A 26,543-nucleotide genomic window follows, 5' to 3' on the forward strand; every position below is an offset into this window, starting at 1 on the left:
TGTTTGTATAACCACGTAGCTTTTCCTAAACTTTTCTACTTATATATATATATAACTAATGAACGCTCTGAGATTATATACATAAGGTTTATATGGTGGATTAAATGTCTTCAAATTTAGTTTCTGAAACACCAAATCGTTCATGAATTCGAGTACTGCACAAATTTAAATATTTAATTGTACACATCCATAATTAAAAAACGTAAATATCAACTGAAATTGAGTTAAATCACATTATTAAATATCCTAACTAGTAGGTACCTTTATGTCTTACTCAAAAATTGACTAATCAAACCATATTCCGAATTATGTAGAAAATATCATAGAATACTTGGCAGAAGATCCAAATTATCCAAAATAGTACTATTTTATTTGACCTTTAAGCAAATAAATCATAATTTATTATTAGGTGGAGTCTCTTTTTACCCTAATACTTGCTGAAAAGTCCTCCTTCACTTTGTGAACTTCAATTCCAGAACCTAATGTATTTGCTGCTACATCTGAAGCATAAGAAATAGATTCAAGAATTTCTCTAGTAAGTTCAAGAAAATTATTTTCTTCGTTTCAATTTGTTTATTTTCTTTTTAGTTTGTTTTGAAAAGAAGGCCCTATCCCTTTTTAGCAACTGTTTATATTTAATTACGAAAATACAAGATTAAAAGATAGTTTAGTACATTTGACATAGACCACAAGATTTTCTTTACTTTGTTAACTCCGTGTCACATTAAAACATGAAAAATAAATTGAAACGAAAATGTACTTTTTAGAATTCACAAATGTTGAAATTTTAGTTTTTAGTTTATGAAATTTAGGTGAAAAAGTGTTTTTTTACCACACGAGCAACTCCTCTTGTCTTGTCAGGTGATAAAAACAATAGTGAATAATTTTTATGGCCTAATAGATACTTTTCTTTACCTTTACCAATTCTGTTTTCTTATTAAAAATTGTGTTAATATCTAAAACTACTCTGTTGTGAGCTCATCAAGTACTGTGCTTGTGAGTTATAGTAGGTTGTGTGGTAGATTAATCAAGGTACGTGCAAGCTGCCATCAAAATTTCTTGTGTTAATATCAAAATTGAACTTGTTTTGTCAGGGAAACAATGGAAGAGAACCAAAATTAGGGTTTGCTCTATAAAAATGTTTTTCATTAAGAAATCATTTGAATTACAGAATATATTTCGATTAATGATAAAAAACACATTGAAAGTATCATATTTTTGCGAGTTCACACCTCAACTATTAGTTGTTCCCTTTATTTGTCTGATAAATGGTTATAGTTCAAGGAAAGGGAACAACTAATAGTTGAGGTGTGAAACTCGCAAAAAAAAAGATATTTTCGATGTGTTCTATGGATTAAAACACAACTCAAAGTTGTCTGACTATCAATTGTTCCCTTTTTCTTCCTGAACTATCACCGCCTACTCAACGAACTATGTTTTAATACATAGACGGTGATAGTTCAGATAAGAAAAGGGGCAGATGAGGATAGTTTTGGTTGGAAAAAAGGGTAGATGGTGATAGTTCTGGTTAAAAGAAAGGGAACAACTGATAGCTAGAGTGTGAAACTATATGTTTAATACTATGTTGCTTGGACTCTTCAAAGCTGTTGTTGCACTCGTGTCGGATCGTCCTAAAATGCACTACTTTGGAGGATCCTACACGCACGTGGAAGTATTTTTGAAAAATTCGAGCAATGTACGTTTAATTGAACAATTCTGAAAGCTCTCCTACTGATATTTGAACTACTCAAAATTTTCCTTGGTTTGATTTGCTAGGCAAAATGGCTGAAGCTTTCGTTGAAGTTTTGTTACAAAACCTTAGCTCTTTTATTCAAAAGGAACTTGGATTGTTTTATGGCGTCGATGAAGAATTAAGAAAACTTTCAAGCTTGCTATCGACAATCAAGGCTGTCCTTCAGGATGCAGACCAGGAACAACTGAAAGAAAAGGCAATAAGAAATTGGTTGCAGAAGCTAAATTGTGCTACTTATGAAGTTGATGATGTCTTGGATGAATGTGCAGCGAAAGCGATCAGGTTGCAGGAAAAATCCCGAAGAATTGGATGCATTTCAATGCCATCTGGATTTACCTTGGAGAATCTTTTGTTTCGTCGACAGATAGGGAAAAAGGTTAAAGATGCCATCAGGAAACTAGATGGAATTGCCGAGGAACGTCTTAAATTTCATTTGTCTGAAGTGACTTCGAAGAAACGATTATCCACGACAGACGAAGTACGTGAAACTGGCTTTGTTTTAACTTCAGCAGAAGTCTACGGAAGGGACAATGACAAAAGGAAGATTGTCGAAATCTTAACGAAGCATGTGGATGATTTTCAAGAGCTTTTGGTTCTCCCTATAGTTGGAATGGGAGGTCTTGGAAAGACTACTCTTGCTCAATTAATTTACAATGATGTGTTGGTACATGAACATTTCGATTTGAAAATTTGGGTTTGCGTGTCACATAATTTTGACGAGAAGAGGTTGATAAGAGCAATCCTAGAAGCCATAGTTGGGAAAGATATAAATGCTTCCGAGTTAGCTTCGTTACAAAGTCAGCTCATAAACTTGTTGAGAGGGAAACGATATTTACTCATTTTGGATGATGTTTGGAATGAAGATCAGGAGAAATGGGATAAATTAAAAGCCTTACTAACAATTGGTTCGAGAGGTACTTCAGTTATTACCACTACTCGTCTAGAAAAGGTTGCTTCAATTATGGGAACGGTACAGCCACATCGTTTATCCTGCTTGTCGGAGTATGACTGTTGGTTGTTGTTCAAGCAACGTGCATTTGGTCTCGACAGAAAAGAAAGCTCCAAACTTGTGGATATTGGAAAAGAGATTGTAAGAAGATGTTGTGGGGTTCCTCTGGCTGCTAAAGCTCTAGGAAGTCTTTTGCGCTTTAAGAACGATGAAAAAGAATGGTTGTTTGTCAGAGATAGTGATTTTTGGAATTTGCCACAAGACGAAAGCTCAATCTTGCCTGCTCTAAGGTTGAGCTATTTTCACCTTCCTCAAGATTTGAGACACTGTTTTGCTTATTGCGCGATATTTGAGAAGGGCTCCAAAATAGACAAAGAAGAGCTAATTTATTTCTGGATGGCCAATGGATTTATCTCATCGGAGGGAAACTTGGAACCTGAGGATAAAGGTAATGAAGTATGGAATGAATTATACTGGAGATCTTTGTTCCAAGAAGTGCAACAAACTTCAGATGGGAAGATGTTGTTTAAGATACATGATCTTGTTCATGACCTGGCCCAATCTATAATGGATGATGGAATTCATGCAACAAAACTTGAAGGAGGGGAAAAGATATCGACAAGCAGAATTCGACATGCAACAATACATGCCGAAGATAAGTCATTTCTTGCTTTTCCTAAAAGTACTATGCCATACAACCCTTCGACAATCGCAATGTATGGTTCTTTAAGGGTGTTGATTTTTTGCTCAGTTCAGTTAAAGGAATTGCCATCTGCAATTGGAAATCTAATACATTTAAGGTATTTGGACCTTTTCAGTACATGTGTTGAGAGTCTTCCTCAGAGTATATGTTCTCTTCAGAATCTGCAGATGCTAAGTGTAGAAGATTGTTGCTTACTTCGTGTTTTACCGAAACATCTGAATTATCTGAGAAATCTTCGACATCTTCGGCTAAGAGGCTGTCCATTGAGTCACATGCCTCCTAATATAGCACAATTGACACACCTCAAGACGTTAAACAAGTTTGTCGTAGGGAAAAAAAGATGTTCCAAGCTTAGTGAATTGCGAGACTTGAATCTTCAAGGAGAACTAGTTATTGAGCACCTTGAGAGGGTTGAAAATCATATGGGGGCGAAAGAAGCTCTAATTTCAAAGCGAAACCTCCACAGTTTAGCTTTGTACTGGAACCATTCCGTTCGGTGTGAGTCATCAAAGGATGTTGATCTGCAGGTTCTTGAAGCACTAGAACCTCATTCCGACCTTAAGCATTTGAAGGTATCCGGTTTCAAAAGTACATGCTTGGCAAGTTGGATGAGGGCTTCAGTTTTGAGAACAATCATTACCCTTTATCTTCATGATTGTAAATACTGCTTGCATCTCTCTCAACTAGCTCAGCTTCCTTGTTTGAAATATCTTTCGCTGAGGGGAATTCATGTAGAGTACATTGACAATGACGTTGAAAGCGGAGTATCCCAATTAAGAAAGTTCCCGTCCTTGGAATCACTTGAGATGTGCAAGCTCCCAAATTTAAAAGGAGTTTCAATCGAAGAAGGAGAAGAACAATTTCCGAGTCTTCACGAAATGTGGATTGAAAACTGCCCTTTGCTGACATTTCCATGCCTTGTAACACTCAGAAATTTGAGAATTATGAAATGCTCAAACATGACTCTAGCCTCTATCTCTAATCTTTGCGGTCTAACCTGCTTAGAAATTGCTAACAACAAGGAACTAACTTCTTTCCCTGAAGAGGTGCTAACGAACCTCACCGATCTTGAAATATTGACGATTATGGATTTCTCAAAGCTGGAAGTACTACCAAACAACCTGGCAAGCCTCACTGCATTGAAGTCCCTGGATATTGGTTACTGCCACCAACTAGAGTCTCTACCCGAGCAGGGATTGCAAGGCCTCACCTCTGTCCGTAAATTGTCAGTCAGATGCTCTGATAGATTGAAATATCTGTCTGAAGGATTTCGGCACCTAGCTTCTCTGGAGGAACTTGAAATTTTTGGGTGTCCAAAGTTGGTTTCTTTTCCACAAGAGATTAAACACCTGAATTCCCTTCACCGCGTTCACCTTGATGGTCTGCCATTGTTCCACTCTAGAGAAGATACTGTTATTCACCCTGAGGAGTTGGGTTTCTGGCAACTGCCTGAGGCTTTACGGCATGTCCACAATCTGCAATCTCTTTCTGTATGTAGATTCTCAAGTTTGACTTTATTGCCTGAGTGGTTAGGCGAACTTACGTTTCTCAAGGAACTGAACATAGTACAGTGTGATAATCTTGCCTCACTGCCTGAGTGTATGGAGAGAATGAACCTCCAGTCCTTGAACATTTTGGGCTGTGCAATATTGGAGAAGCGTTGCAAACCGGGACAAGGAGAAGACTGGTACAAGATTGAGCACATTCCAAAAGTGAAAATCAGTCAAAATTGTGATTTTCTTAGTATCAACTTGTCATCAGAGAGGTTCAGTGGTCTAAGGAGATTTCACTTGTAGAAGGCATCACCACTGAAATAATAACAATATATTTTCAAGTTGATAATGCTACTATTCGTGAAGTGATGGCGTAATAGTTATGATTACTACAGGTATGTGTAGCTTTACATCTTCCTACTATAATCACATTAACCTGTGTTTATGTCAAGTCTATATCATATGACTTACGACTGTCTGCTCCTTGGTCAAAGGCAAGCTATCCTGTGCTATGAAAGCCGCACTTAAGCCCTAAAGTGAGGCGCAAAACATGTTGAGCACTTCTCCTCTCTTCACGTGCACTTCAATATCATCATCAAGGCTATAAGACATACTTTTCCTTACCAATTGAAAAGGTGACACTAAACAATTGATATTTCACTTTATCTGTCTTTTTTCCAATTTCTGTCTATATGTTTGTTATTTTTTATTATAATTCTTAGCCTTAGACTATATATACATATTTGTATGTTCTCCATTTGTTCCTTTATTCATTAAAGGTTCATGCGTTATTTGTGTTTTGCACTTAAAGCCCCAATGGTTAGAGTTTTTTTGCGCTTTTCGCCTTTGATAACACTGAGCATATCTGCTGTTGCTGTTATGTTTGAAACTATGTTACTAATATTCTCTTGTTATGCAAGTACCAACAAGTAGAAAATTTCTGAATTCGTATAATTATCATCATTCAAGTCAGTAAGCTAATTTTAATGCCCCCAACAATGTTATTTACTTACATCAGGGCTACCAAAACTGTTCTTGCAAGTAGCAACATGCCTAATCTTATTTCTCAATATAGAAGTAGAAAACTAGAAGTCCTGTTTACTTCTCTCTTGAATCTGTACTGCTTGAACTACTGTTTGACTCCCTTTTAGCCTCATCTAATGCTCCATTTTGCTTCTCATCAGTCCCTAATGTTTGTGGGATCAAAGGATTATAGTAAGAAGAATATGGATGTACTGTAATGCAGCTTCCGGGTGCAATATATCTATAAGAAGAGGGGTAAGGGAATGGAGCGATCGCATTAGGTTGAGGCCAATATACAAAAGGCGTGACAGAATTTGGTGGATACATTGGGAAAACAGGATATGCACATTGGTTATGGTAGTGAATATTGGGCGCGGTATTAGCCATTACAGGTTTTCGCGTATCTGCTGGTGCTTGACGTGATGGTATTGGTATAATCATCTGACTTGGAGATGAAGCGTAGCCCATTAGTCCAAATGGTGCAGGAGGTGGGGCAGAACATGAAGGTTCAGCATGTATAGTTGTAGCTTTCTCTGAAGTTTTGCTCTTAGAGATTGCTTCTCTCTTGCTTTTCGATGATTTTGTCAATGCTTTTTTCCCCTGCTCTGAATTGGGACTATTATTCTGGAACAATGTGAACAATTGCATCAGAAAAGACATAAAAAGGTGTTAATTAGTCTAAGATGTGAAAGATAAACTCAAAACTAAAGGGATGTTTTCACAAGATGATTAACTTTACAGTCACAAACAATGATTATCTTTCCTAGTAATTACTTATACTCCCTTCGTTTCAATTTAAGTGTCTTTAGATTGACTAGGCACGGAGTTTAAGAAAATAAAGCAGGTTTTTGAATCTTGTGATCTTAAACTAAAAATGTATGTAATGTGCCAAAACGTTCTTTGAATCTTGTGGTCTTAAACATGTCATTTAGAATGTTGGAATAAAAAAGTTACTGAATATAGAATGAGGCGTTCTTTTTTAAACAGACAAAAACGGAAAGTAAGACACTTAAATTGAAACGGAAGTAGTATTCTTGAGAACATTTAGGAAGGAATTATTATTCATAACTTGATGTAACTGAGTTTTACTTTGCAGCTGAGTTACCACAAATTTTAGAGAAAATGACTATGAGCTGCAGATCTTACAATAGCATCAGTCTCAGAATGTGATAGAAATAACTCCTCCCTTTCTGCATCCTCATCTGTCCTGCAAATATGGAGATGATTTGACAATAAGAAGAATCTTTCGAGCCCAACAAAATCAAAAAATTGCCAGCAGAACATCCGCAAACAAGGTAAAAGGGATGCCAGGTGCACGAAGAACCCCTCGTTCATGAAGGGTCCGAGGAAGGGCCGTACCCAAGGGGGTGTGATGGTGGCATCTCACTGAAGCAAGCATCAGTGGCTGATTCTACAGATGAACATGTGACCTAGATGTCACATGGAGACAAACTTTACATTTCCCCAAGGCTCGAAAAGGTTTTCTCTTTCTTTACATTTGCTTCTTTTGATCGATTCGGAGTTGTTTTGTGATACCAAATCATTTATAGGCATCTGATAGCTTGTAAAAATGTACTCCCTCCGTCCCGATTTATGTGTCTTTCTTTCAAAAAGAATGTTTTTATATATTTTGTATGTTTTGATTCCAACTTTCCAACATTCCCATTTTACCATAACAACCCTCTCTTATAGGAGTGTACATGACATGTTCAAGACTACAAAATACAAAGGGTATTTTTGGTATGTTATACACACCTTTAGCTTAACACCACAAGATTCAAAAATCTTTTTTAAAACGTCATATCAAGTCAAACTAACATAACGAAATGAAACGGAGTGAGTATATACTCTTTTTTCCGCGATGCACTATAGGCTACTTGAAATTATACAAGACAGACATGCTATGCAGAATACCTGTAATACTTCTGTAGGAGGTCCAAGTTCTTATATTTGGTTTCCCTTTGAACCAGGTCATTAGGAAAGCCAGCCATGAAGAGAAGTGTAATTCCTAAGGCCTTAAAGAAGAAGCTTCCGCTGCGAATATGGATCAGCATTGCCATCCGACATATCACCGGACCAAAAGATTTCAGTTTGTTTCTTCCCATTCGCTGCCGGACATATCTGGTATGACAATGCATCCATTTACAGACTAATAAAATCTCATCTATGAGAAAAAATGCCTAATTAATTTCATGTTTGTGCCTTCAGTCAAGATTTTGATATATATTTAGACAACTAAAAACTCAATTTTGTTGTAATGTTAACTAGATCAGTTCAAGTTATATACATTACAATGTTAAGAATGTTTACACTATCACTGCAATTTTTAGTTTGTCATATCAGATTCGATATGGAGAGTTACCTATAAGTCAACTGAACCCATATTACACAAAAAAATTCCTTACATGGTCAGTACATGAAATATTAAGTCAATATTATTGCAACGAAATGTACAGAAATACTATAGTTATGCAGTCTTACTCATTTTGAGGAAGATTTCTTGTCCTTCCTCCATACTTGATGCATAGGAATAAGCATGACGGGCAGGTGGCATCCGAGGGACGCATGAACTTCTCCTCTTCAAGTATTTTAACAGGACACAAGGTTGGGTTGTGTCTGTTGGGATAGAATATCTTCCTCCGAAATCCAAGGTTATCGTATAATACATGCTCCTGGTACAGAACATATCAAGTCAATTGAAATTTGAACCACTTTGTAGGTATAAGAAAGTGATACAACAAAAGTTTTAGACATTCATGTTTAGTAAAATAACTTGATTAATAGTTTTCAATGATTTCTATCAGTCTATTATAGGAGTGAGCATGGCCATCAAGAAAATCGAGTTTTTCTTCTGCTAAATGAATAGTTTTACAATGGGCAGATTTCTGTTCTTACAATAAACAGTTGCTTCATTGAATGAAGAATTAAACTAATATGTATAATTCATGTATAATATGTGTATAACCATGTATAATCCAGTGTATAATATGTGTATACGGTCTAGAATTAGTAAACAGTGAAGCAACATATAATTGAAGTTTAGTAGCATACACCTGGATTTTTTGAATCTATATATGGTTCTCCCTTGTGTAAAATGCTGAAATGATTGAAGTCTAGTTCATACATGTCTTCACTCCCGTGCCTTATACCAAGAGGTGTGAAAACTAAGATTTTTCTCATAGTATGAGATTGAGCATTTTCCAGTGAAAGTTCTTTTGAACCTAGCATTTTCTTTACTTCCTTGGGACAGAATGCCATCTTTAGGGACTTTTTATGTGACGATGCACTTCCCGGTCTTCTTATTCCATGATCAATAGGACAGGCTTTTGAAACCTCCTCGTAGGCTTCGAGCATATAGGTTTCTTCATTATTTGCGTTCTTGCAAACGTCCATATCAGTTGGTGAACTTTTTTCTGCTGGATCTGCATGATGATCACAACTTCCCAAGACTGGTGGATCACTTGCTTCACTGATATCTTCTTTCAGTTCAGCGATCTCCTTCTCAATTTGCAAGCTCTTGACATTTCCTGTATCTACAGTGTCAGTATAAGTGCCACTGTCCTCGGATTCTTGGTCATCTTCATCTTTGCTATCATCAGGGTCATTTTCTTCAGCTGAATTACTGTCTTTGGATCTTTCAAAATTCAGAAACTGAGTATCATCCATACTCATCCAATTCACTAGGCAATGTTCTGTATGAACATCTTTCGTCGGGAAGATTTCAGTGTGATCCTTCACCCCTGAGTCCATTTTTCGTGTTCTGTCCTCATTAGTGTCGATACATTGTGCTACTCTTTGTCTCTTGAGCTTTCTGAAATGCCTTTCGTCTATACTTTGACTACTGGCCTGTGATAAAGATATATATTAAACACGACATATTCAGCTAGTACTCAGCATTAAGCAAGTACATATGAATGTTCATAAATTTACAAGAAGATTTTCACTAATAGAACTGTTATATTATATGCTTAATATCTCTGAAGTTGCATATATACATAGATAAATATAACAGGAAAATTTTTTACTTCTCAACATAACATAATTGCAGTAGTGCTGAAACTCTGAAACAGTAGCAAGTGATTAGTTATGTTATCAGATTCTATTCAATTTCAGTTTTTTTTTTTACTATGCTCAGCCTAATGCTTCCGCAATTTCTTTGACTTTGAAAGTGAATCAAGTTGTTGCATATGCTCCGAGGGAAACTCATATGTTGAACTTCTATTTACAATAGTAACCTATGTTCCTCAGACTCTCCAAAAATGTTGTCACCTATGTGTTAGATCGTCCAAAATGCGCTACTTTTGGAGGACTGGACACACACCAGTCGGCATTTTTGAAGAGTTCGAGTAACATAGCTTATAACTTCCAGCAAGCTACTTGATACATTCCTTTCTACAGTTGTTGATAGAGTTTTCGCTCCACCCCCACCCCCCAAAAAATATATGATGCCATTACTTCACTGCCTAAGGAAAAACTTGCAGAGGTCTTAGCTATTGAAGTTCAACCAATCATTTCATAGCATCTTTTAAGTAACTGTCTGTTTGAACATTAAATCTTCAAGAAGAGCAAAGGAACGTCGCGAAAAAAGAAACTTCCTAGATATTTGATAATCACAAGTTAGCTCAATCAGATGAAAATAGACCTCAGGTGCCTAACTCAATCTCTAAAGCTTAGCTCGTGAGATGAGAACTGTCTCCAAGACCATATAAGGAGACAACAACTCATTCCCTCAACCAGTGTGTGGCACACTTACCAATAGTGAAGGAAAAACAGCTACATGTATATAAAAAGTTGAGTTGAGAAATTATACATTTCCATTTGAGAAGTTGAAATCTTTATGTCTTCCTTGTATATGAGATTCAAGAACTGATATTCTCTTCATGAGCTTCGCGTTTTTCTGTTTCTCCCTTTGCAATTCTGCAGAAATCTCAGCAATATTGACATTCAGAGTTTTCTCTTCTTTCAGTTCTTGCTCAACAGTGCAACATGTAGCAGAAGCATTCATCATGCTGTTTTTCAACATTCCTGTTTGTGATATTTCACCACAAATCCACAAGAGAAACTAGTTTTATTATTTTTATGCTGGCCAGAGGCAGAGCTAAGGGCCGGGGCGTCGTCGAAAAATTATAATGTATATTCAAGATCAAAATTACCTTTTGTGTTTGTATATATACAGCACATGTTGAATCCCTTTGTTGATTTCTTCATGTATTTACTTCTTTATATTTTGAAGGGCAACACTAGTCTCTCCCTATAAGTGGAGTCTGGAGAAGGATCGAAGCACATTGAGTCTATTATAGACAGTCTCCCTATATTTATATAGTAGATATTGTATCTCTATCTCTTGATTTTTTCGTGTGTTTACTTCTTTATGTTTTGAAGGGAAGCACTAAGCTCTCCCTATATAAGTGGAGTCTGGAGACGGATCGAACCACATCGACTCTATTGTAGGTATTCTCTCTGCATTTTTTGCAGGGTTTTTTCAACCTCAAAATTAAAGTGCATTTGGTACATTCTACACATCTTTAGTTTAAGACTACAAACTTTAAAAGTTTTTTTTATTTTTAAAATTTCGTACTGTCGAAATCAAACAATCAAATTGAGACGGAAGGTGTAATAAAAATAACTTGTGTACAACAAACACTCAATACTTTTACTAAAACAAAATTAAGAACTATATGTCTTCAAGATTGCTGCATAGGTTGAGGAATCTGTTTACTTCTGTCATTCAATTCTTTGGTTGGTTTTTCTTTTTCTTTTTATGGCACAAAAATTAAAATAATACTTAAGATAACAATTTTAAAAAAGGAAAGCTTTGCTGTTAAGTGAGGTTAGTTTCCCAATAATAGAAAACATTAGGAGCATCCTAGGCTATAGTTTGATGTTCCATATATTTTTTCTATTTTCTTAATTCTCTTGAAAATTCTGACTCTACCACTAAACTGGATTAGGAATGGTGCTAGAAATCAATGTACGAGTTCGGTCAAACTCATAGTTTTAATTCAAATCTTATATTTATATTAATGAGATGATATCATTATCTAGAATTTATAACCTATGAAGTTTAAATTTTCACTCCGCCTGCACTTACTTTTCTTGTCCAGTATTCGTATTGAAGTCTGACTAATTTAGATTTATACTGATGCTCCTTATCAAAGATTTTTTCATACTCAAAACTTGAACTCGAGACCTCCAGTTAAGGAAAAAGCAATCCTATCCAACTTATTATATCCTTTGATGATGATCATTTTATGTAGTCACTAATTCATCCCTCCACTCCACATAGTAAACTCCAAGAATCAACATTTATTAAAGATCAATTTTTTAATTTTATCTTGGCATATGAGCCCAATGTAGCAATGACAGTCTGTTTTTTCCAAGACAAAAAAAAAAGGAGAAAGTGCACACGTGCACATGAATATAATAATATGAATATGGAGGTACAACATAGAATATTTATATTAACCTCACGTGCAACTGACAACTCCAAAGGATTTGTCTCCATTGCAATTTATGTCAGCATAGGCTTAAAACGGATAATATCACATCAAGCGATTAAGCGTATCTTTGAATTGTATTATCTTAGCAATTGATATCGGAGTTAATGATTATGATAAAGCGATGGCATGAGGTTTAGTTTATTGTGTTTGTTACATGATACAAATCAATATTCTAATATTGACAAAATATTTTAAATTAATTAGTCAAACATAAATTGTTACTCTTGATTTTTACTTCATTTTTGAAAAAAAAAATAGTTATGATAAAAGGAAAAAAAACACTTTGTTGGAATATTAATTCAAAGTTGAAGTAGGAATCCTAAGTTGTTTAGGATTTGTTATTTTGATATTTATTTAATTAATGTCTAGTTAGAATTTATTTGTCCTAATTCATATATGATATATATTTTGTAGTCTTAATTTAATTTGGATGCTTACTATTATAAATAGGATGTTGTTAGTTATTTTCAATATACAAAAAATACATAAACATACAAAAATGTACCTAATAGATAGAACTTGAAGTAAGATTCAAGAACCTTTAAGTTTATAAATAAAATATTTTCCTGCGAAGCGCAAATTTGAAAGCTGTCAAAAAGTCTATTAAGTAAAAATTATAAGAAAAAAGTGTTAAGATCAAAAAAATAAAATCACCAAAGAAAACAGAAGATAGACAGTACCCTTCCATAAATCTTTGTCGTATTCTATGTTGCTCGGACTCTAGAAAATATTGCAATATTTATATTGAATTCTTTGAAAATACACTATTTAAAAATGTTGTCACATTCATATTGAATTTTCTGAAAATACACTATTTTTGAATAGTCTGACATGTATCCATTAATATTTCCAAAGTTCGGAGTCAAAAGGGCAAGAAGATTGGCCAAAATTTCCAAAAGGACAACAAAATTGAGTTGAGAACCAAAAAGGCAATATTTAGACGGTCTAACAAACTGTAAATTAGGGGGAAAAGAGCAAGGCGCAAACTTCTATGTGCCTTACAAGACGCACGACTGTCAACGTCTTTTAAAACGCACGGCGGCTGTGTCTCGAAGTTTACGCCTTCCCCATGTAAAAGAAAAACTTTTTGAATTAAATGTGTTTATGTTATTTTAATCTTTCATCTTTTAGTATGTCTTTACATGCAACTTAGAAAGATGAATGTTATAGATGTTGTTTCCAAAAAAAGAAAAGGTCAGTATTCAAGTTCTTCATAAGATTTTTTACAAGGTGTCACTTTTGTCTAATTTTTTAATGTATATATTGTATTGTCATAGCAATTTTACACTTCATGTACTATTTCTTCTCATAGAAATGTTGATTCTGAAGCAAACATGAAATTCAATTTCTTTTATACTGATATCTGTTGTGTTGTTGAAATTTTGTTTTTTCAAGTCTTGTGAATGTTTGACAAATCAATTTGAACAACACTTTTGCTAATAATAGAGTAGCAGTTTGTGCTTGGTCGTCCAAGTTTCAAAATTATTTATGGGAAAATGTTATTTTTTATGCTTTTATGCTACTGAGGGTCTACTGGAAACGACCTTTCTATTTGTCAAGGTAGAGATAAGGACTGCGTATACTTTGCCATTTTCATACCCAATTTATATTACTATACTAGTATATGTTGTCAAATTTATGTCACTACTCAAAAGTATGTACTCCCCACTCTCTAATATAAGTATAATTTTATTTTATTTATTTTTATCAAAAAAGGATTTTTACTAAAATAACATAGATTATACATGCTTATGCATATACTATAGATGGATTATACATATACAAAATATTCTGGACTCGACTATGTTAAAAGCCCAACAATAACTTCAAAAATTAATTGAGGCAAAAGTGGTGGTGCACCACCATCAAAAACCACGATGTTTTGTGACTCTGAAGGAGTATAATTTTTATCAAGTTGATTTTGTGTGAAGATTGCTCAAGATAATATCGAGATGTCACATTCATAGATGAAAATCTTCTACTTGGAGAAACACTGCATAATCGTCTTTTGTATATGGTGGGTCATGCGCTAGAGAAGAGGATAAATAACAATACCAACATACCCAGTGTAATACAATTGAAGATTGGGGGTACGTAGATCTTATCCTATTTTGTGACGTAGAGAAGTTATTTCTGATAGATTCTCGGCTCAAAAGAAAAATATGCAGCACAAGATTATAAAAGAATAAAGACAATAAATTAAAATAGCAAGATATATACAAACAAATGAACCAATAAATAGTAATACACAATCAAAAAATACGAAACAATATTCCTTATAATATCTTTGAAAAATATTTTTCATAAGCAAATTGTGTTTAACTGATCTTTTTAAAAAAATGCTTTTGAGAGTCAAATTATGAAAAAGGACAACTATTAATGTACTTTAATATTAAGATTATTTTATAGAGAGAAACTATTTTAAATATCTATTATAAAAAAGTTGATTAAAATTTTATTTTTATTAAATTAAAATATACATATTTAAATTTTCAATAAATATTGTATACTTTTTTTTTAGGGTTAGAGATCTTTAATTGTTATTTTTTTCTCTTTTTTCTAACCTTACAAAAATATCATTATTATCTTTTTTCTAATTCTGTAAAATTATACATAAAATAATATGTAAAATATAGAATAATTATATAAAATATAAAATTTGTCATATAAAAATAAAAAATAAAATTCTTAAATGAAATTTAACCAAACTTATGAGATATGTTAATTAATTAATAAGAGATATATTGGTATTTATGTATATATGAAAGGCATATTTTGGTCTTGAGAAAAATAATTTAGTGTTTCTGCATCTCCTGCTTTTATTTAGAAGCATTTTTACTGATTTGTCAAACACGTAATTTTTCAATAAAAATATTCTTTTCTCAAAATAAATATTTATTGCCTCCCAACAGCCATGTCAAACACGCTCCGAACGGTGTAGAAGAGTGGAATGTGATTATAAATCATTATAATTAATAGCTTAAAATATTTGAAAACATATAAAAATATTTCGTTAACTTTCAAAATTTCATTTATACAACATAAACTGTGGTAAAGGAAGAAATATATATTATGTATAATACATAAAATATATTATAAATCACAATAATTGCATGTTAAATACCAAAAGGAAACTTTATAAGTTGATGTTTTTTTAATATATTTTTCCCAGATCAAAAAGTGAAATTGCTTTGTATGTCATGACTTACCTATTCCACCCATAAGTTTGGCATGAAACCTATATTGGTATACCTACTCCATTCATAAGTTTGGCATGAAATCAAATATAAGCCTATATAAGACTATGAGTTCAACAAGTTTTATACCCACCAGCTTTTCTCAAAGTTAGATTACATGTGTCAAATCAAAGACATAAAAATGAGAACTCGCTATTTGATATTTTTACTAAGTATTAGTATAGTTTATGTGGAGAGTCAATGTCACATGTAATATGTAGTGCAGTGGCCGACTACATTTTATAGAATTGAAATTGTATAAGTCATGTTCCACGACATGCATTTACTATACATGCCCTCTATGCCCGTATAGCTTTCGTGTGCCAGAGGCCATGTATTGTAAATTCATGTTGTGGAACACTTATTCAAGTTTCAATTCTGCAAAAAGTAGCCTGCCATTGCAATACATATTGCATGTGATCATATTGGCTATCCACATAAACTATACTAATAACTAGTAATAATATCAAAGAGTGGATTTTCATTTTTATGTCTTTGATTTGATATAAAAGAATGTAATCTTATATAGGCTTACATAAGAATGTAGCAGGTAGCATCTTCTCTTTGTTTGAATTATGTTTTTCTTTATCCATTCATTATCAGATGTCTTGCTGAAATGAAAGCCCTTCATTTCTTAATGCAAGTATTTTAAACAACATATTCAATGTAAAATTCATAAGCAGGGTCTGAAATAAATGATATGTACGCAATTTTAATTTTATATTGTGAAGACATAAAAGTTGTTTCCGATGTATTTAATCAATTGGACTATGAAAATTATTCATTTTTGCAAAAAAATTGAAATTTCTAGCACTAGTCAAATCAAGTCTGCTACCAAACTCTTTGGAAGAAAATCCAAAAAATTAAGTCTTAATTTACTTGATTTTGTCTGGTTAATCAGCTGAGTAATTGTATGATTCTCAATGATTTTTTTCAATTAGTGTCATTGATTTAGTAGATAATAGTTCACATTCAACTACTTAATCTTTTTTAATTTATATGATATTATTAATTTTAACTATACTGATCGAAAGAATTGAAAAAATTCGATTTTTTCTATAAAAGATTTCATAAATGGGGCTAACTATTTTTGATAATATACCTCAATTGATTGCCTTTTTCTTTGTTCTTTTTCGAGTGAAGTGACTCACAATAGGCCCCTCAGTAGCTAGATTCTATTTTTTTCTTTGTGAATTTCTTGAGTTTCCGCCAAGAGTTTTTTTGTTAATATTTATATTCACTAAATCTATTAATTCTTAAATGTTCTTGATGGATGCAGAATTTGGGATCTTCATAATTTGTGTGTAAAATGAGCTTATAGGAGTGTCAATCATCCAACCCACTAGGTTTGAGAGCGTAGAGCTTCGTTCAATTTATAGGTCCTCTAATATAAAGCGAGGAGTTGTAACAAACTATGTAACTAACAAATCAGTGTGATGCATAACAACCAATCAATGTCAAGTTACATCTACACACTTATTTAACTCTTTTACACCCTCCTTCAAGCTAGAAGCTATGAAAACATTTTTCATTCCTAGCTTAGACATTAGATGAGCATGAGGACCCTTTCCAAGTGCCTTAGTGAATACATCAGCAGGCTGGTTTGATGAGGATAAATGTGCTGTAGAAATCAATTCACTTTGAATCTTCTCAATATGCTTTGTCCTTTCATGAAAAACTGCATTAGGCTCTGCTGAGCTCCTAGATACTGTTAATTGCTTCTTAGACTTTCAAGAAATGGGAGACCCTCCATATTGAACCAAATATCCAGTGATTGACCTTCTACTATTTATACATGAACCCCAGTCTGCATCACAGAATACTTTTAGTTCATTTCCCTCTTTTGATGACATCAAAATTCCCAAGCCAGGTGCTGATTTTAGGTATCTGAGCAACCTAAGTGCAGCATCCATGTGTGATGCTTTAGGAGATCTAGTGCATAAATTGACTCAAGCATTGCACTGCAAACGATATATCTGGTCTAGTGGTAGTAAGGTATAAAAGTAGTCTTCCTATCAATCTCTGATAGTATGTGAAGGAGATATATTGGCATCAAACTCCAATCCAATTGAAACGCGCAACATAAATGAATCTGAGCATTTACTCCCTCATGAGAGTGAACATGATATATTCAAAATTACAAATACATGCTTCTAAAATTTGTGAGACGAGAATTATATTTTAATGTCTCAAATTTAGATTGATTTCTTTTTTTAATATTTCAAAGCAATCACATAGTTGAGGTATCAATTGTCAGAAATTCTCACGAATTAAATGATTTTTTATTGTTTACGACTTAAAAATTCCCTAGACACAAATATCAATTTTTCACAAAAAAAATTTACTACTCATAGCTGGTACATATATTATATAAACATGCGTTTATATAAACATTGGATCTACCATTGCACGACCATCATTATCAAAGATACATATTTTTAATATATCTCGTGTATTTTGATTCTTAAATTAGTTTTTGTTAGTGTTATCATTGATATGATATATCACTGCTACAATAGCCTTTGTTTTATGCAATGTATCATGTTCATATTTAAGGTATTTAAACATAACTCTAATGTTGTTGAATCTTCAATTAGTGTTTATCATTTCAATAAGTGTACTTGATACATAAACTTTGTGTTATGTATCACACACACACAAAAAGAAACTATTTTGGAACAATTACATATATAATGTATGTTTTAAAATTTTAAAATATAGTATTCCTCAAACAAAATAAGATACATAAATAATAATGTATCATGTACTAATTTTTTGAGTATGATACGTAAATTCGAACTTATACTAAATGTATCTGATACATAACAATTACCAAACAGCAATATATCGATCTCAAATCTAACATGTTATGGCCAATAATTACTTATTTAATGCATCTAGTAGAAATACAACACTTATCAATTTAAACAAGATACATAAATAGTAATGTATTGATAAATCTATCAATCTCGAAAACACAATTCAATAAACAATCACACAACATTATAAAAGGGATAGATGATCCATCAAAGCTATGTATCTCTTCAGCCTTTTTGTCTGTTGTATTAATGCATAGCGGATACATTGAAAATCCAGGATCTTGTTTCTTCACCTCAACAATGTATCAAACGTCCAATGTATCTCGAAATTTTGTCAACAATTTTGATTCAAAAATTGAGAGTTTTTTGGAAGAATGAGAAGAAGAATGTTGTCGATAATTGAGAGTTTTTTTTGTGGAAGAATAGGAAGAAGAATGTTGTATTAATCTGTAATGTATCTCAAATTTTTATCGACAATTTTGATTCAAAAATTGAGAGTTTTTAGAAGAATGGGAAGAAAATTTTTGAATGTTGAATTGTGCTATCCTGTTACAATTTGCCAGGGATTGAATCCCACTGTCAATAACACTTCCCCGTGATTTTCTTCTACTATATATCGAATTTCAAAGTTTTTCTCATCTCATGATCTCCTGCAATACTTGATTTGAGATTCACAAAAGAAATTGTTTGTCCAACAACTATTCATTATGTATCTTATCAAATTTCCGACAAATTTGAATCGAATTTGAATGGTTCTTCAATGAACATGGAGAAAGATGATTAGGGAGAGAAATTTGATTTTTTTGAATTGTTGGTTTTGTTAAGATTTGTGTATGACTGATTGACAATAAGAAGAAACATGTAAGCGTAATTTATGGGATTTTAATTGAATTTTCTGATTTTTTTTTTCTTTTTCTGCGTAACTGCTTGATGCATAATGTATCAGCATTAATGTATCCGGATTGTGAGTTATGTATCCAGATTGTGTAAAAAATAAGGGATTATTGTAATTAGAAAAAAAAAAACAAGGATATAATGTAATTTACTCCTTATACTATGTGATTTATGTAAGTTATACTTTTTATTATTATATATGGCAACCTGACCCTATCCAATTTTATATAAAAAATTATTTTTTTGAAATTCTTTATTTAATATTTTATTCTAAATAACATAAATTACAAATAAATATTATATAATATAACTATTAACGAACAATTGAAATAACTTTTACATGATAAACACATGAAAGTTGAATGACCACCACTAAAATTTGCTCTAGGTAAGTCACACCTTTGAGATATCTGATGGGCAATAAGGTCATGCTTCTCACCAGTCGTCATGCTTCTCACCAGCCATTTGGGTTACTGAAAGTTAAATACTTTAAAAATATATATTTAGAAGTATTTTTAAAAAGTTTGATAAAACAAACTATAAGACAAAGTTGATAAAATCAATTTTGAAGTGCTTCTATTTATTTTGAGAAAAATGGTATTTTTTAACTTCTATTTTTTTCCCTAGTTCAACTTCAAAAAAACACGTTTGATCATAAAAATTCGAGATACAGAGAGTATGAATAGCAGTTCTCCAAATTTGGAGAACTATAATTCAACTCTCTATAATTGGAGAGTAGAGGGTGAATTAGAGAGTGATTTTACTCTCCAAATATAAAGAATGGAGAGGAAAATAGAGAGGGGCAAGAGATGGTTTAACTTTTTGATTATTTTAATATTATTTTTATGATTTGTGATTATTTTCTAATGTAATATAACATTTTAAAATATAATATTGACAAGTTAATACCTTCACCCGAATTAATTATTTTTTCTATTTTTTTTAAGCACTTTAAATATTATTATTTATATTATATAAGACTATTAATTAAGTCTCTAATATTTGTAATTATTTTCTAAATAATATAATATCCAAAAACATATTATTGATAAGTATACTACTTCCATCTGAATTAACAAATTTTCTAAATTGATTTTTAAAACTTTTTATTACTTTGAATATGTAATTTAAAATTATAATTATAATTATTTTTCACTATGAAAAATGCACAAAAATTACATGATAATTCAAGCAATCCACTTTTATGTTATAGTGATAAATTATTAAACTACACTTTTTAATGAGCACGAAAATACTTGATGCAATAGTTTAAAATGAAATAGGGGAAGTAAATTAGTATACGAAATAATTGGATACAAGATGAAATTGTTAATTTAAATATAGAGATATACCCTTTAACTTAACCTAATATCACGCGTATGCCCTCCAACTTTGGATGTGTACAAGTAGACACTTCAACTTGTATAAATTGAACAAATAGACACAGATGTCCTACGTGACATCCTACATGACAATTTATGTTCTACATAGCAATTTGTGTCCTACATGTATTATGCCACGTACGTTGGACTCATGTGTCTCTTTGTTTAACTTTATACAAGTTTAAATGTTTACTTGTGCACACCCAAAATTAGAGGGCTTAAATGTATAATGAAAACAAATTAAAGGGCACGTTTATGTATTATGCCAATTATTAAACATGAAAAACTTCCAAATGCCTCACATAGACATCAGTCTATTGACATCTTAAGGAATTCAACAGCATTAAGGGCAACAAAAATCCCCTCTCTTTTTTTCAAGCATAAAGCTATATTCAGATTGTCTTGTTATAATCTCTACGGACGGGGTCAACGTCACAACGCTATCCACACAAAATTACGAAGGGGGATCAGATACATTACAAGAAACTCGAAATATACCATTAACTAGCTATACATACATTTTCCGCGTGAATTCAACCTACACGAAAAATGTCTCGTGTACTCCAATGCTTTTTGAAGATAGCTGAAGGATTGAAGAAATATGAAAGTATGTTCATTTCACTGATCCTCTCGTGATAGACGTCTCTCCATCGTGCTGGCTGGTGAACGTTCTATGCTCGTTGCAAGGGTAATTTGCTCTTGATGCACTAGAAAAGCTTTTGTTGTGGTTGTGTTGTTCCACTTCTCATCATAGCACAGAACTCCTCGTAATTGATCCTACCGTCCTGTTCAAATGGAAGAGTTGGTATGAAATTATCCACACTTATGAGTTTCAACGTCGAGCGTTTCATATAACATTACTTACATTGTCAGTGTCCACCTCTGTGATTATCTCCTTGATGGTGGCCTCATCACCCATACCATATTCCTTCATAGCGTTTTCCAATTCATCTCTCGTGATGAATCTGAATAACATCAACAACAATTAAAAGTGAACGCGTTACTTACTCAGAAAAAGGAAAAGAAAAAAGAGGTGACTGTAAGAATATGTGTGAAATGTTAAGATTTGATACAGGCCACACCCAACTCATATACTACAGCCATCAAAGTACAACAACAACAACATAGCTAATGTAGTTCCACAAAGTGGGTCCGGGGTAGACCTTACCCCTACCTCAGAGGTAGAGAGGTTGTTTCCGATAGCCCCTGGGCACAAGGGAAAAATAGTCCAAAGCAGTCCAGAAAAAAGTAACTGAAGTACAAGAAATAGCATATCGTAACAAAAACAGATAGTAACAGAACAGTAACTACAACAAAATAATATGATAATCAAAGTATAAGAAACAACAGATAGTAACAGAAATCAAAGGACAAGAAACTACAGGGACAATACCACAACTACTAGTATGGACGGATAGAGCCTTAAAAGTACAATGCTTCTAAAAGGTTCAAAAACCATAAAAAGATTCTAAAATAGCCAAGCATAGAACAAACCATAGAGAGATCAATATGTTACACATACCGTTACAAAGGTTTAATTTTAAATCAGGAGGATGTCTCAAAATCACCTTCAGTTCTTGATTTTATAGGCCATAATGTTGATTTAAAATGATCCTCTTTAGTTCTTTATACTCGGGAAGGTTTCATGATGGAACTACCTATGCTAAAAACTATTGAGGGTCTATCTGATATTGGGGTAAGCGTTAAGTATTGCTGTATTAACTCCCAAATTAAAGAAATAGGAAGCTACCGCCCTTCAAGGTTTAAGCTTATGTTTTTTGGACTCTTCAAAATGCTGCCACACCCGTATGGGATCCAACAAAAATACACTACTTTGGAGAATCTGGCACGAAACCTCTACAACATTTAAATAAATGAAATATACCCAACCACTTATGGCCATTACCACGTATAACTTAGCGTAAATTAAGCAATTAGATGGCTTAGGAGGTTTTCCACACAATATCCCAATGGTCTAGCATCAAAAGTTATCATTTGCAAAACATCAGGCCCCCTATCAAGTAATTGATTACCCTATTGATGCCATGAATCCATACAGCAACAAAAAAACAACAACATATCCAATGTAATCCCAAAAGTGGGGTTTGGTCAGGGTAGGATGTACCTTTGTGGTAAGGATACGTCACCTATGTCACTCATAATATAAGATATGAATAGCAGCAATAAGGAAAGTACTATGTTTTTCTTTTTGCTTCTGGAAAGAATTATCTTTATTGATCCGCAATGAATGTGGAATATTTGCTGGACTCACCAAGATTCAGTGGTCAAAATTTCATTTAGAAGGTCAGAAAAATGGAAGCCATGATCATAATTATGGACTTACCCACTATGGTCTTTGTCAAAATGCTGAAAAGCTTTAAAGAGATGCTCATCCCTTTCAAGCCGATGTCTATGCATTGTTGCAGTAATAAACTCAATGTAATCAATTGTTCCATTTCCATCCACATCGGCCTGAAATGTCAAACCATATACAGGTCAGAAACTGAAATAAAGCAAAATCATTTCTAGTCAGAGGCATCATACTTACAGCTTCCATGAGTTGCTTGACTTCAGTCTCCGTTAGCTTTGATCCAAGCCGCGCCAATCCCGACTTCAGTTCTTCATAAGTGATTGTGCCACTATTGTCCGTATCAATGTTGTCAAACATAGCTTTCAGACCCTTGATTTCTTCTTCAGATAAATTCTCCGCAATGACCTACGGAAATTACAAATGTAATAGAATATCAAGAGCTTACTTCCAACATCAAGTGCCTTTATCTCAAAAAAACATCAAGTGCCTAATAAATGCTACATCTTCTAGATAATTCAGTATGGGCGGCATCCCACATCATTTTTGCTACTGAAGAACCAGTAATGATAGTCACAGATTCTGAGTAATAGCAGTCTCGAGAAAATACTTAACCACCTGCAGTGCCAGTGCCAAAATAAGAATGCAATATTAGATTCTACCTTCAATGCAAGTTTTTTGAGCTTGTTCATTGCTCTGAACTGCTTCATTCTGGACAGGACTGCGCTGTCTATTGGCTTGTCTGATGCTTCTCCAAGTCGAAGCCATGGATGTTCTGTAGAAACAAGCACGATGAATGCTAAGTATCAAACGAGCAAGCAGAACTTAAACCCAGCATATAGAGTATTTAAACACAAGCCGCCTCTTGCTTGCAGTCAAAGACCTAAGAAATCTAGGAAGTAAATTGAAAAGAGAGGGGGGGTTCCGCACTAAATCCAGAACCCTAGCCACTCCAGATACTGCTCTTTCCCAGATTTACTTTCAATCTGGAGATTGTTTCAACTCAAAAGTCTCGATCAAACCAAAGTTGGGATTGGCTATATGAATCATCTATGACTATTCCACTATATTTGATCTCAGTCCATCCCATTTCTACTTTTCTTAGTAAATAATTTGTTTTTTTAAGGCAAATTAGGAACTCTCTAAAACTAGAGGTTCTCCAAGTCACAATTGATCTCTACATTGGCATACAAATCTCTAACTAGACTAGAAAAGCACCTATAAAACACCATACCTAATGTAAGTGTAACAACTAATAAATCTTAAGATGCAACCAGGGGCAGATAGGGGCACGAGGATATTTACCTGAGCCCCCTAGGCAAAAATTACAATGTATATATAATAAGGTAATTTATTATATTTTTATGAATCTATATATATTTTTGAGTCCCCTGAACGCAAGAGCAGAGGTTGGCTCAATTGTTTAGGGGGTTCAAAATTCATCTTCAGGTTCCAAGTTCAAATCCCAAGTACTACATATTTATTTTTCGAACCACTTAGTGAAATCCTGGATTCGCCACACGATGCAACAAATAGATAAGCCTAGTCGCCAATATGGATCTTCACTTCTATTTGTGTTCTGTTCTTAGCTAAATCTGAATAGACTCCGAAATATTGTAGATTTTTTAGATAACTTTCCTTCATTTGATTTTAGTCTTACCTCATCCTCTCTAGTGTTTTAAGCATTATACTATCAATCTATAGAACAATACATGTGGAGATCTATCAATGATATGGCCAGATCATTTCACGCGACCTTCACTCATTTTACCCTCTGTATGCTTACTTGCACCCTTAAATAGAATATGATCGTTTCTAATTTTGTACAAAATCGTATGACCGCACATTTATCTTACCATTCATGTTGTGAACATAATACGTCTTAGAGGCCTAACGCTCACTCCCACATAAAATTACAAGTTACACCACTGTTGTATAAAACTTGTCTATCACTTTGGTAAGAATCTTCAAGCCCATAACTCTCATCCATTTCAAGCATCTTTATTTTTTTGAAACTGGCAACTTTGTGTCTATTGATAGAAAAAGATCAGTACATGGGTTATACTAGGGCCATATTTACAAGTAAATCCAGATCCTATGATCCCATGTCTATAATGAATCTAACACATCAATAATAGATACAGGATCATTAGACCAAATCTAATTACACCAAAAACATAGAATCAAGATACTCATTAACCAGCTATTCAGTCATCTTATCAATTCAATGTGTGAGATATTCATTAATCAGATCATTTGCATGGACAATTACCATCACTAAAACACAGTGTTAGTGAAGTAAAGATCCACAATCTATCCAAAGCAACACCAAGACACAAGCTATACACTATGGGAAAATGATAACGTATTTGTCTATGCTGTAATCAAGCCAATGATTTCATTAAGGTCTGTTTTAGAAAAAGCCGTGGAAGAGCAATGCAGCTTATACTTGGAAGATATACTAAATGCATACAAAACCTAAACATGTCTACACACCCTATTACATAGAACCAAATAAGTATATGTAGAACCAAATAAAGACATGACACGCTGCTGTAACTTTTGATTACACAAAGGGAAAGAGAGAATACCAAGAACTTGCGCTGAAGTAATTCTCTTCTTTGGCTCCTGCGTTAGCATTTTCCGAATAAGGTCCTTGGCACTATTTGATATGGATGGCCATGGATCACTTTGGAAGTCAATTTCTCCTTTTAGTATGGTATTAAATATTCCCTTTTCAGTTTCTGCAAAGGATTCAGGAAGACATGTTAACAGAATACAACGAGTAACACGAAGTAAACCATCTTATTAAACTTTTATCGCCATCCTTACCAGCCCAAAATGGAGGTACACCACTGAGCAGAATATACAAAATAACACCTGCACTCCATACATCTGCTTCCTTCCCATAACTACGCCGCAATACTTCAGGGGCAACATAATATGCACTACCAACTATATCACGGTACACCTTCCCTGACATTTATAAATGAAACATAAGTTCATCTATTCTAGATCCTAAACAGAAGAGTGGAGGAAACAAAAGACAATTGAAGTCAACTATGGAAATGATCCATGCTGGAATACTCAATTAGTGGCAATACAACACATGACATAAAAGCATACAAGATGTGTTATATTGAATGAGATGAAGGTGTAAGTAGTCTGTGAATTCAGCTAAAGTCATAGCACCAAAGAAACTCAGATCATAAGACAAGGGGATGTGCAGGGCCGACTTAACAACATTGGGGGCCTAAAGCGAAACTTAAGAGAGAGGCCCTAATTTTTTTTCATCATAAATACTTTTATTTAATATCTACTTTTCTAGCTATTTTAGATGTGAAGTCATTAGGTACTATATTATAATCAATTTGTTTTAATAATTTCTTTTCAAATGATGATATATCTAATTCATTCAATCTTTCTTTAGACATTGTTGATCTTAAAGAAGATTTAATCAATTTTAATTTCGAACGAAGAAAA

General features: G+C 33.4%; 3 protein-coding genes across 9 annotated transcripts in view; 1 reads left to right on the forward strand and 2 right to left on the reverse strand.

Moving 5' to 3' along the window:
- Nucleotides 1-431: 431 nt before the first annotated feature.
- On the forward strand, nucleotides 432-11,159 carry LOC102588652 (putative disease resistance protein RGA3). 7 transcript variants are annotated; one of them, XM_015306936.1, is made up of 7 exons: nucleotides 432-535; nucleotides 1,777-5,293; nucleotides 5,393-5,533; nucleotides 6,083-6,587; nucleotides 7,018-7,400; nucleotides 7,892-8,045; nucleotides 10,888-11,159. In XM_015306936.1, the coding sequence occupies exon 2, from the start codon at nucleotides 1,782-1,784 to the stop codon at nucleotides 5,199-5,201; it is 3,420 nt and encodes a 1,139-aa protein (XP_015162422.1). In that variant the 5' UTR covers nucleotides 432-535; nucleotides 1,777-1,781; the 3' UTR covers nucleotides 5,202-5,293; nucleotides 5,393-5,533; nucleotides 6,083-6,587; nucleotides 7,018-7,400; nucleotides 7,892-8,045; nucleotides 10,888-11,159. The 7 variants fall into 7 exon arrangements, with proteins under 7 accessions (XP_015162422.1, XP_015162424.1, XP_015162425.1 ...); XM_015306938.1 differs by having other exon boundaries at nucleotides 6,083-6,436; XM_015306939.1 differs by having other exon boundaries at nucleotides 6,083-6,427.
- On the reverse strand, nucleotides 8,055-10,944 carry LOC107059847 (uncharacterized). The gene is made up of 2 exons (XM_015306887.1): nucleotides 10,732-10,944; nucleotides 8,055-9,767 (listed from the first exon to the last, which is right to left on the reverse strand). The coding sequence occupies exons 1-2, from the start codon at nucleotides 10,942-10,944 to the stop codon at nucleotides 8,961-8,963; spliced, it is 1,020 nt and encodes a 339-aa protein (XP_015162373.1). The 3' UTR covers nucleotides 8,055-8,960.
- A 9,880-nt stretch (nucleotides 11,160-21,039) lies between the features above and the next one.
- The window catches only part of LOC102577907 (calcium-dependent protein kinase 3), an 11,362-nt gene continuing 5,858 nt past the window's right edge, over nucleotides 21,040-26,543 (reverse strand). The window contains 7 exon segments of the mRNA NM_001288527.1: nucleotides 21,040-21,537; nucleotides 21,618-21,717; nucleotides 23,097-23,224; nucleotides 23,301-23,468; nucleotides 23,723-23,835; nucleotides 25,652-25,804; nucleotides 25,893-26,036. Of these exon segments, the coding sequence (NP_001275456.1) occupies nucleotides 21,460-21,537; nucleotides 21,618-21,717; nucleotides 23,097-23,224; nucleotides 23,301-23,468; nucleotides 23,723-23,835; nucleotides 25,652-25,804; nucleotides 25,893-26,036 (884 nt within the window). The 3' untranslated portion in view covers nucleotides 21,040-21,459.

This window comes from Solanum tuberosum, unplaced genomic scaffold (genome assembly GCF_000226075.1).
Source record: "Solanum tuberosum cultivar DM 1-3 516 R44 unplaced genomic scaffold, SolTub_3.0 scf00039, whole genome shotgun sequence".
Lineage (NCBI taxonomy): Eukaryota > Viridiplantae > Streptophyta > Magnoliopsida > Solanales > Solanaceae > Solanum > Solanum tuberosum.

What these genes read in the sequence shown, in the direction of transcription:
- LOC102588652 (XM_006343224.2), top strand. Translation starts at nt 1,782, where the DNA reads ATGGCTGAAGCTTTCGTTGAAGTTTTGTTACAAAACCTTAGCTCTTTT.
- LOC107059847 (XM_015306887.1), bottom strand. Translation starts at nt 10,944, where the DNA reads ATGTTGAAAAACAGCATGATGAATGCTTCTGCTACATGTTGCACTGTT. An exon ending in TCAACTTCTCAAATGGAAAT is followed by an intron (nt 9,768 to 10,731) that starts GTATAATTTCTC and finishes TCTTTATCACAG; the next exon opens with GCCAGTAGTCAAAGTATAGA.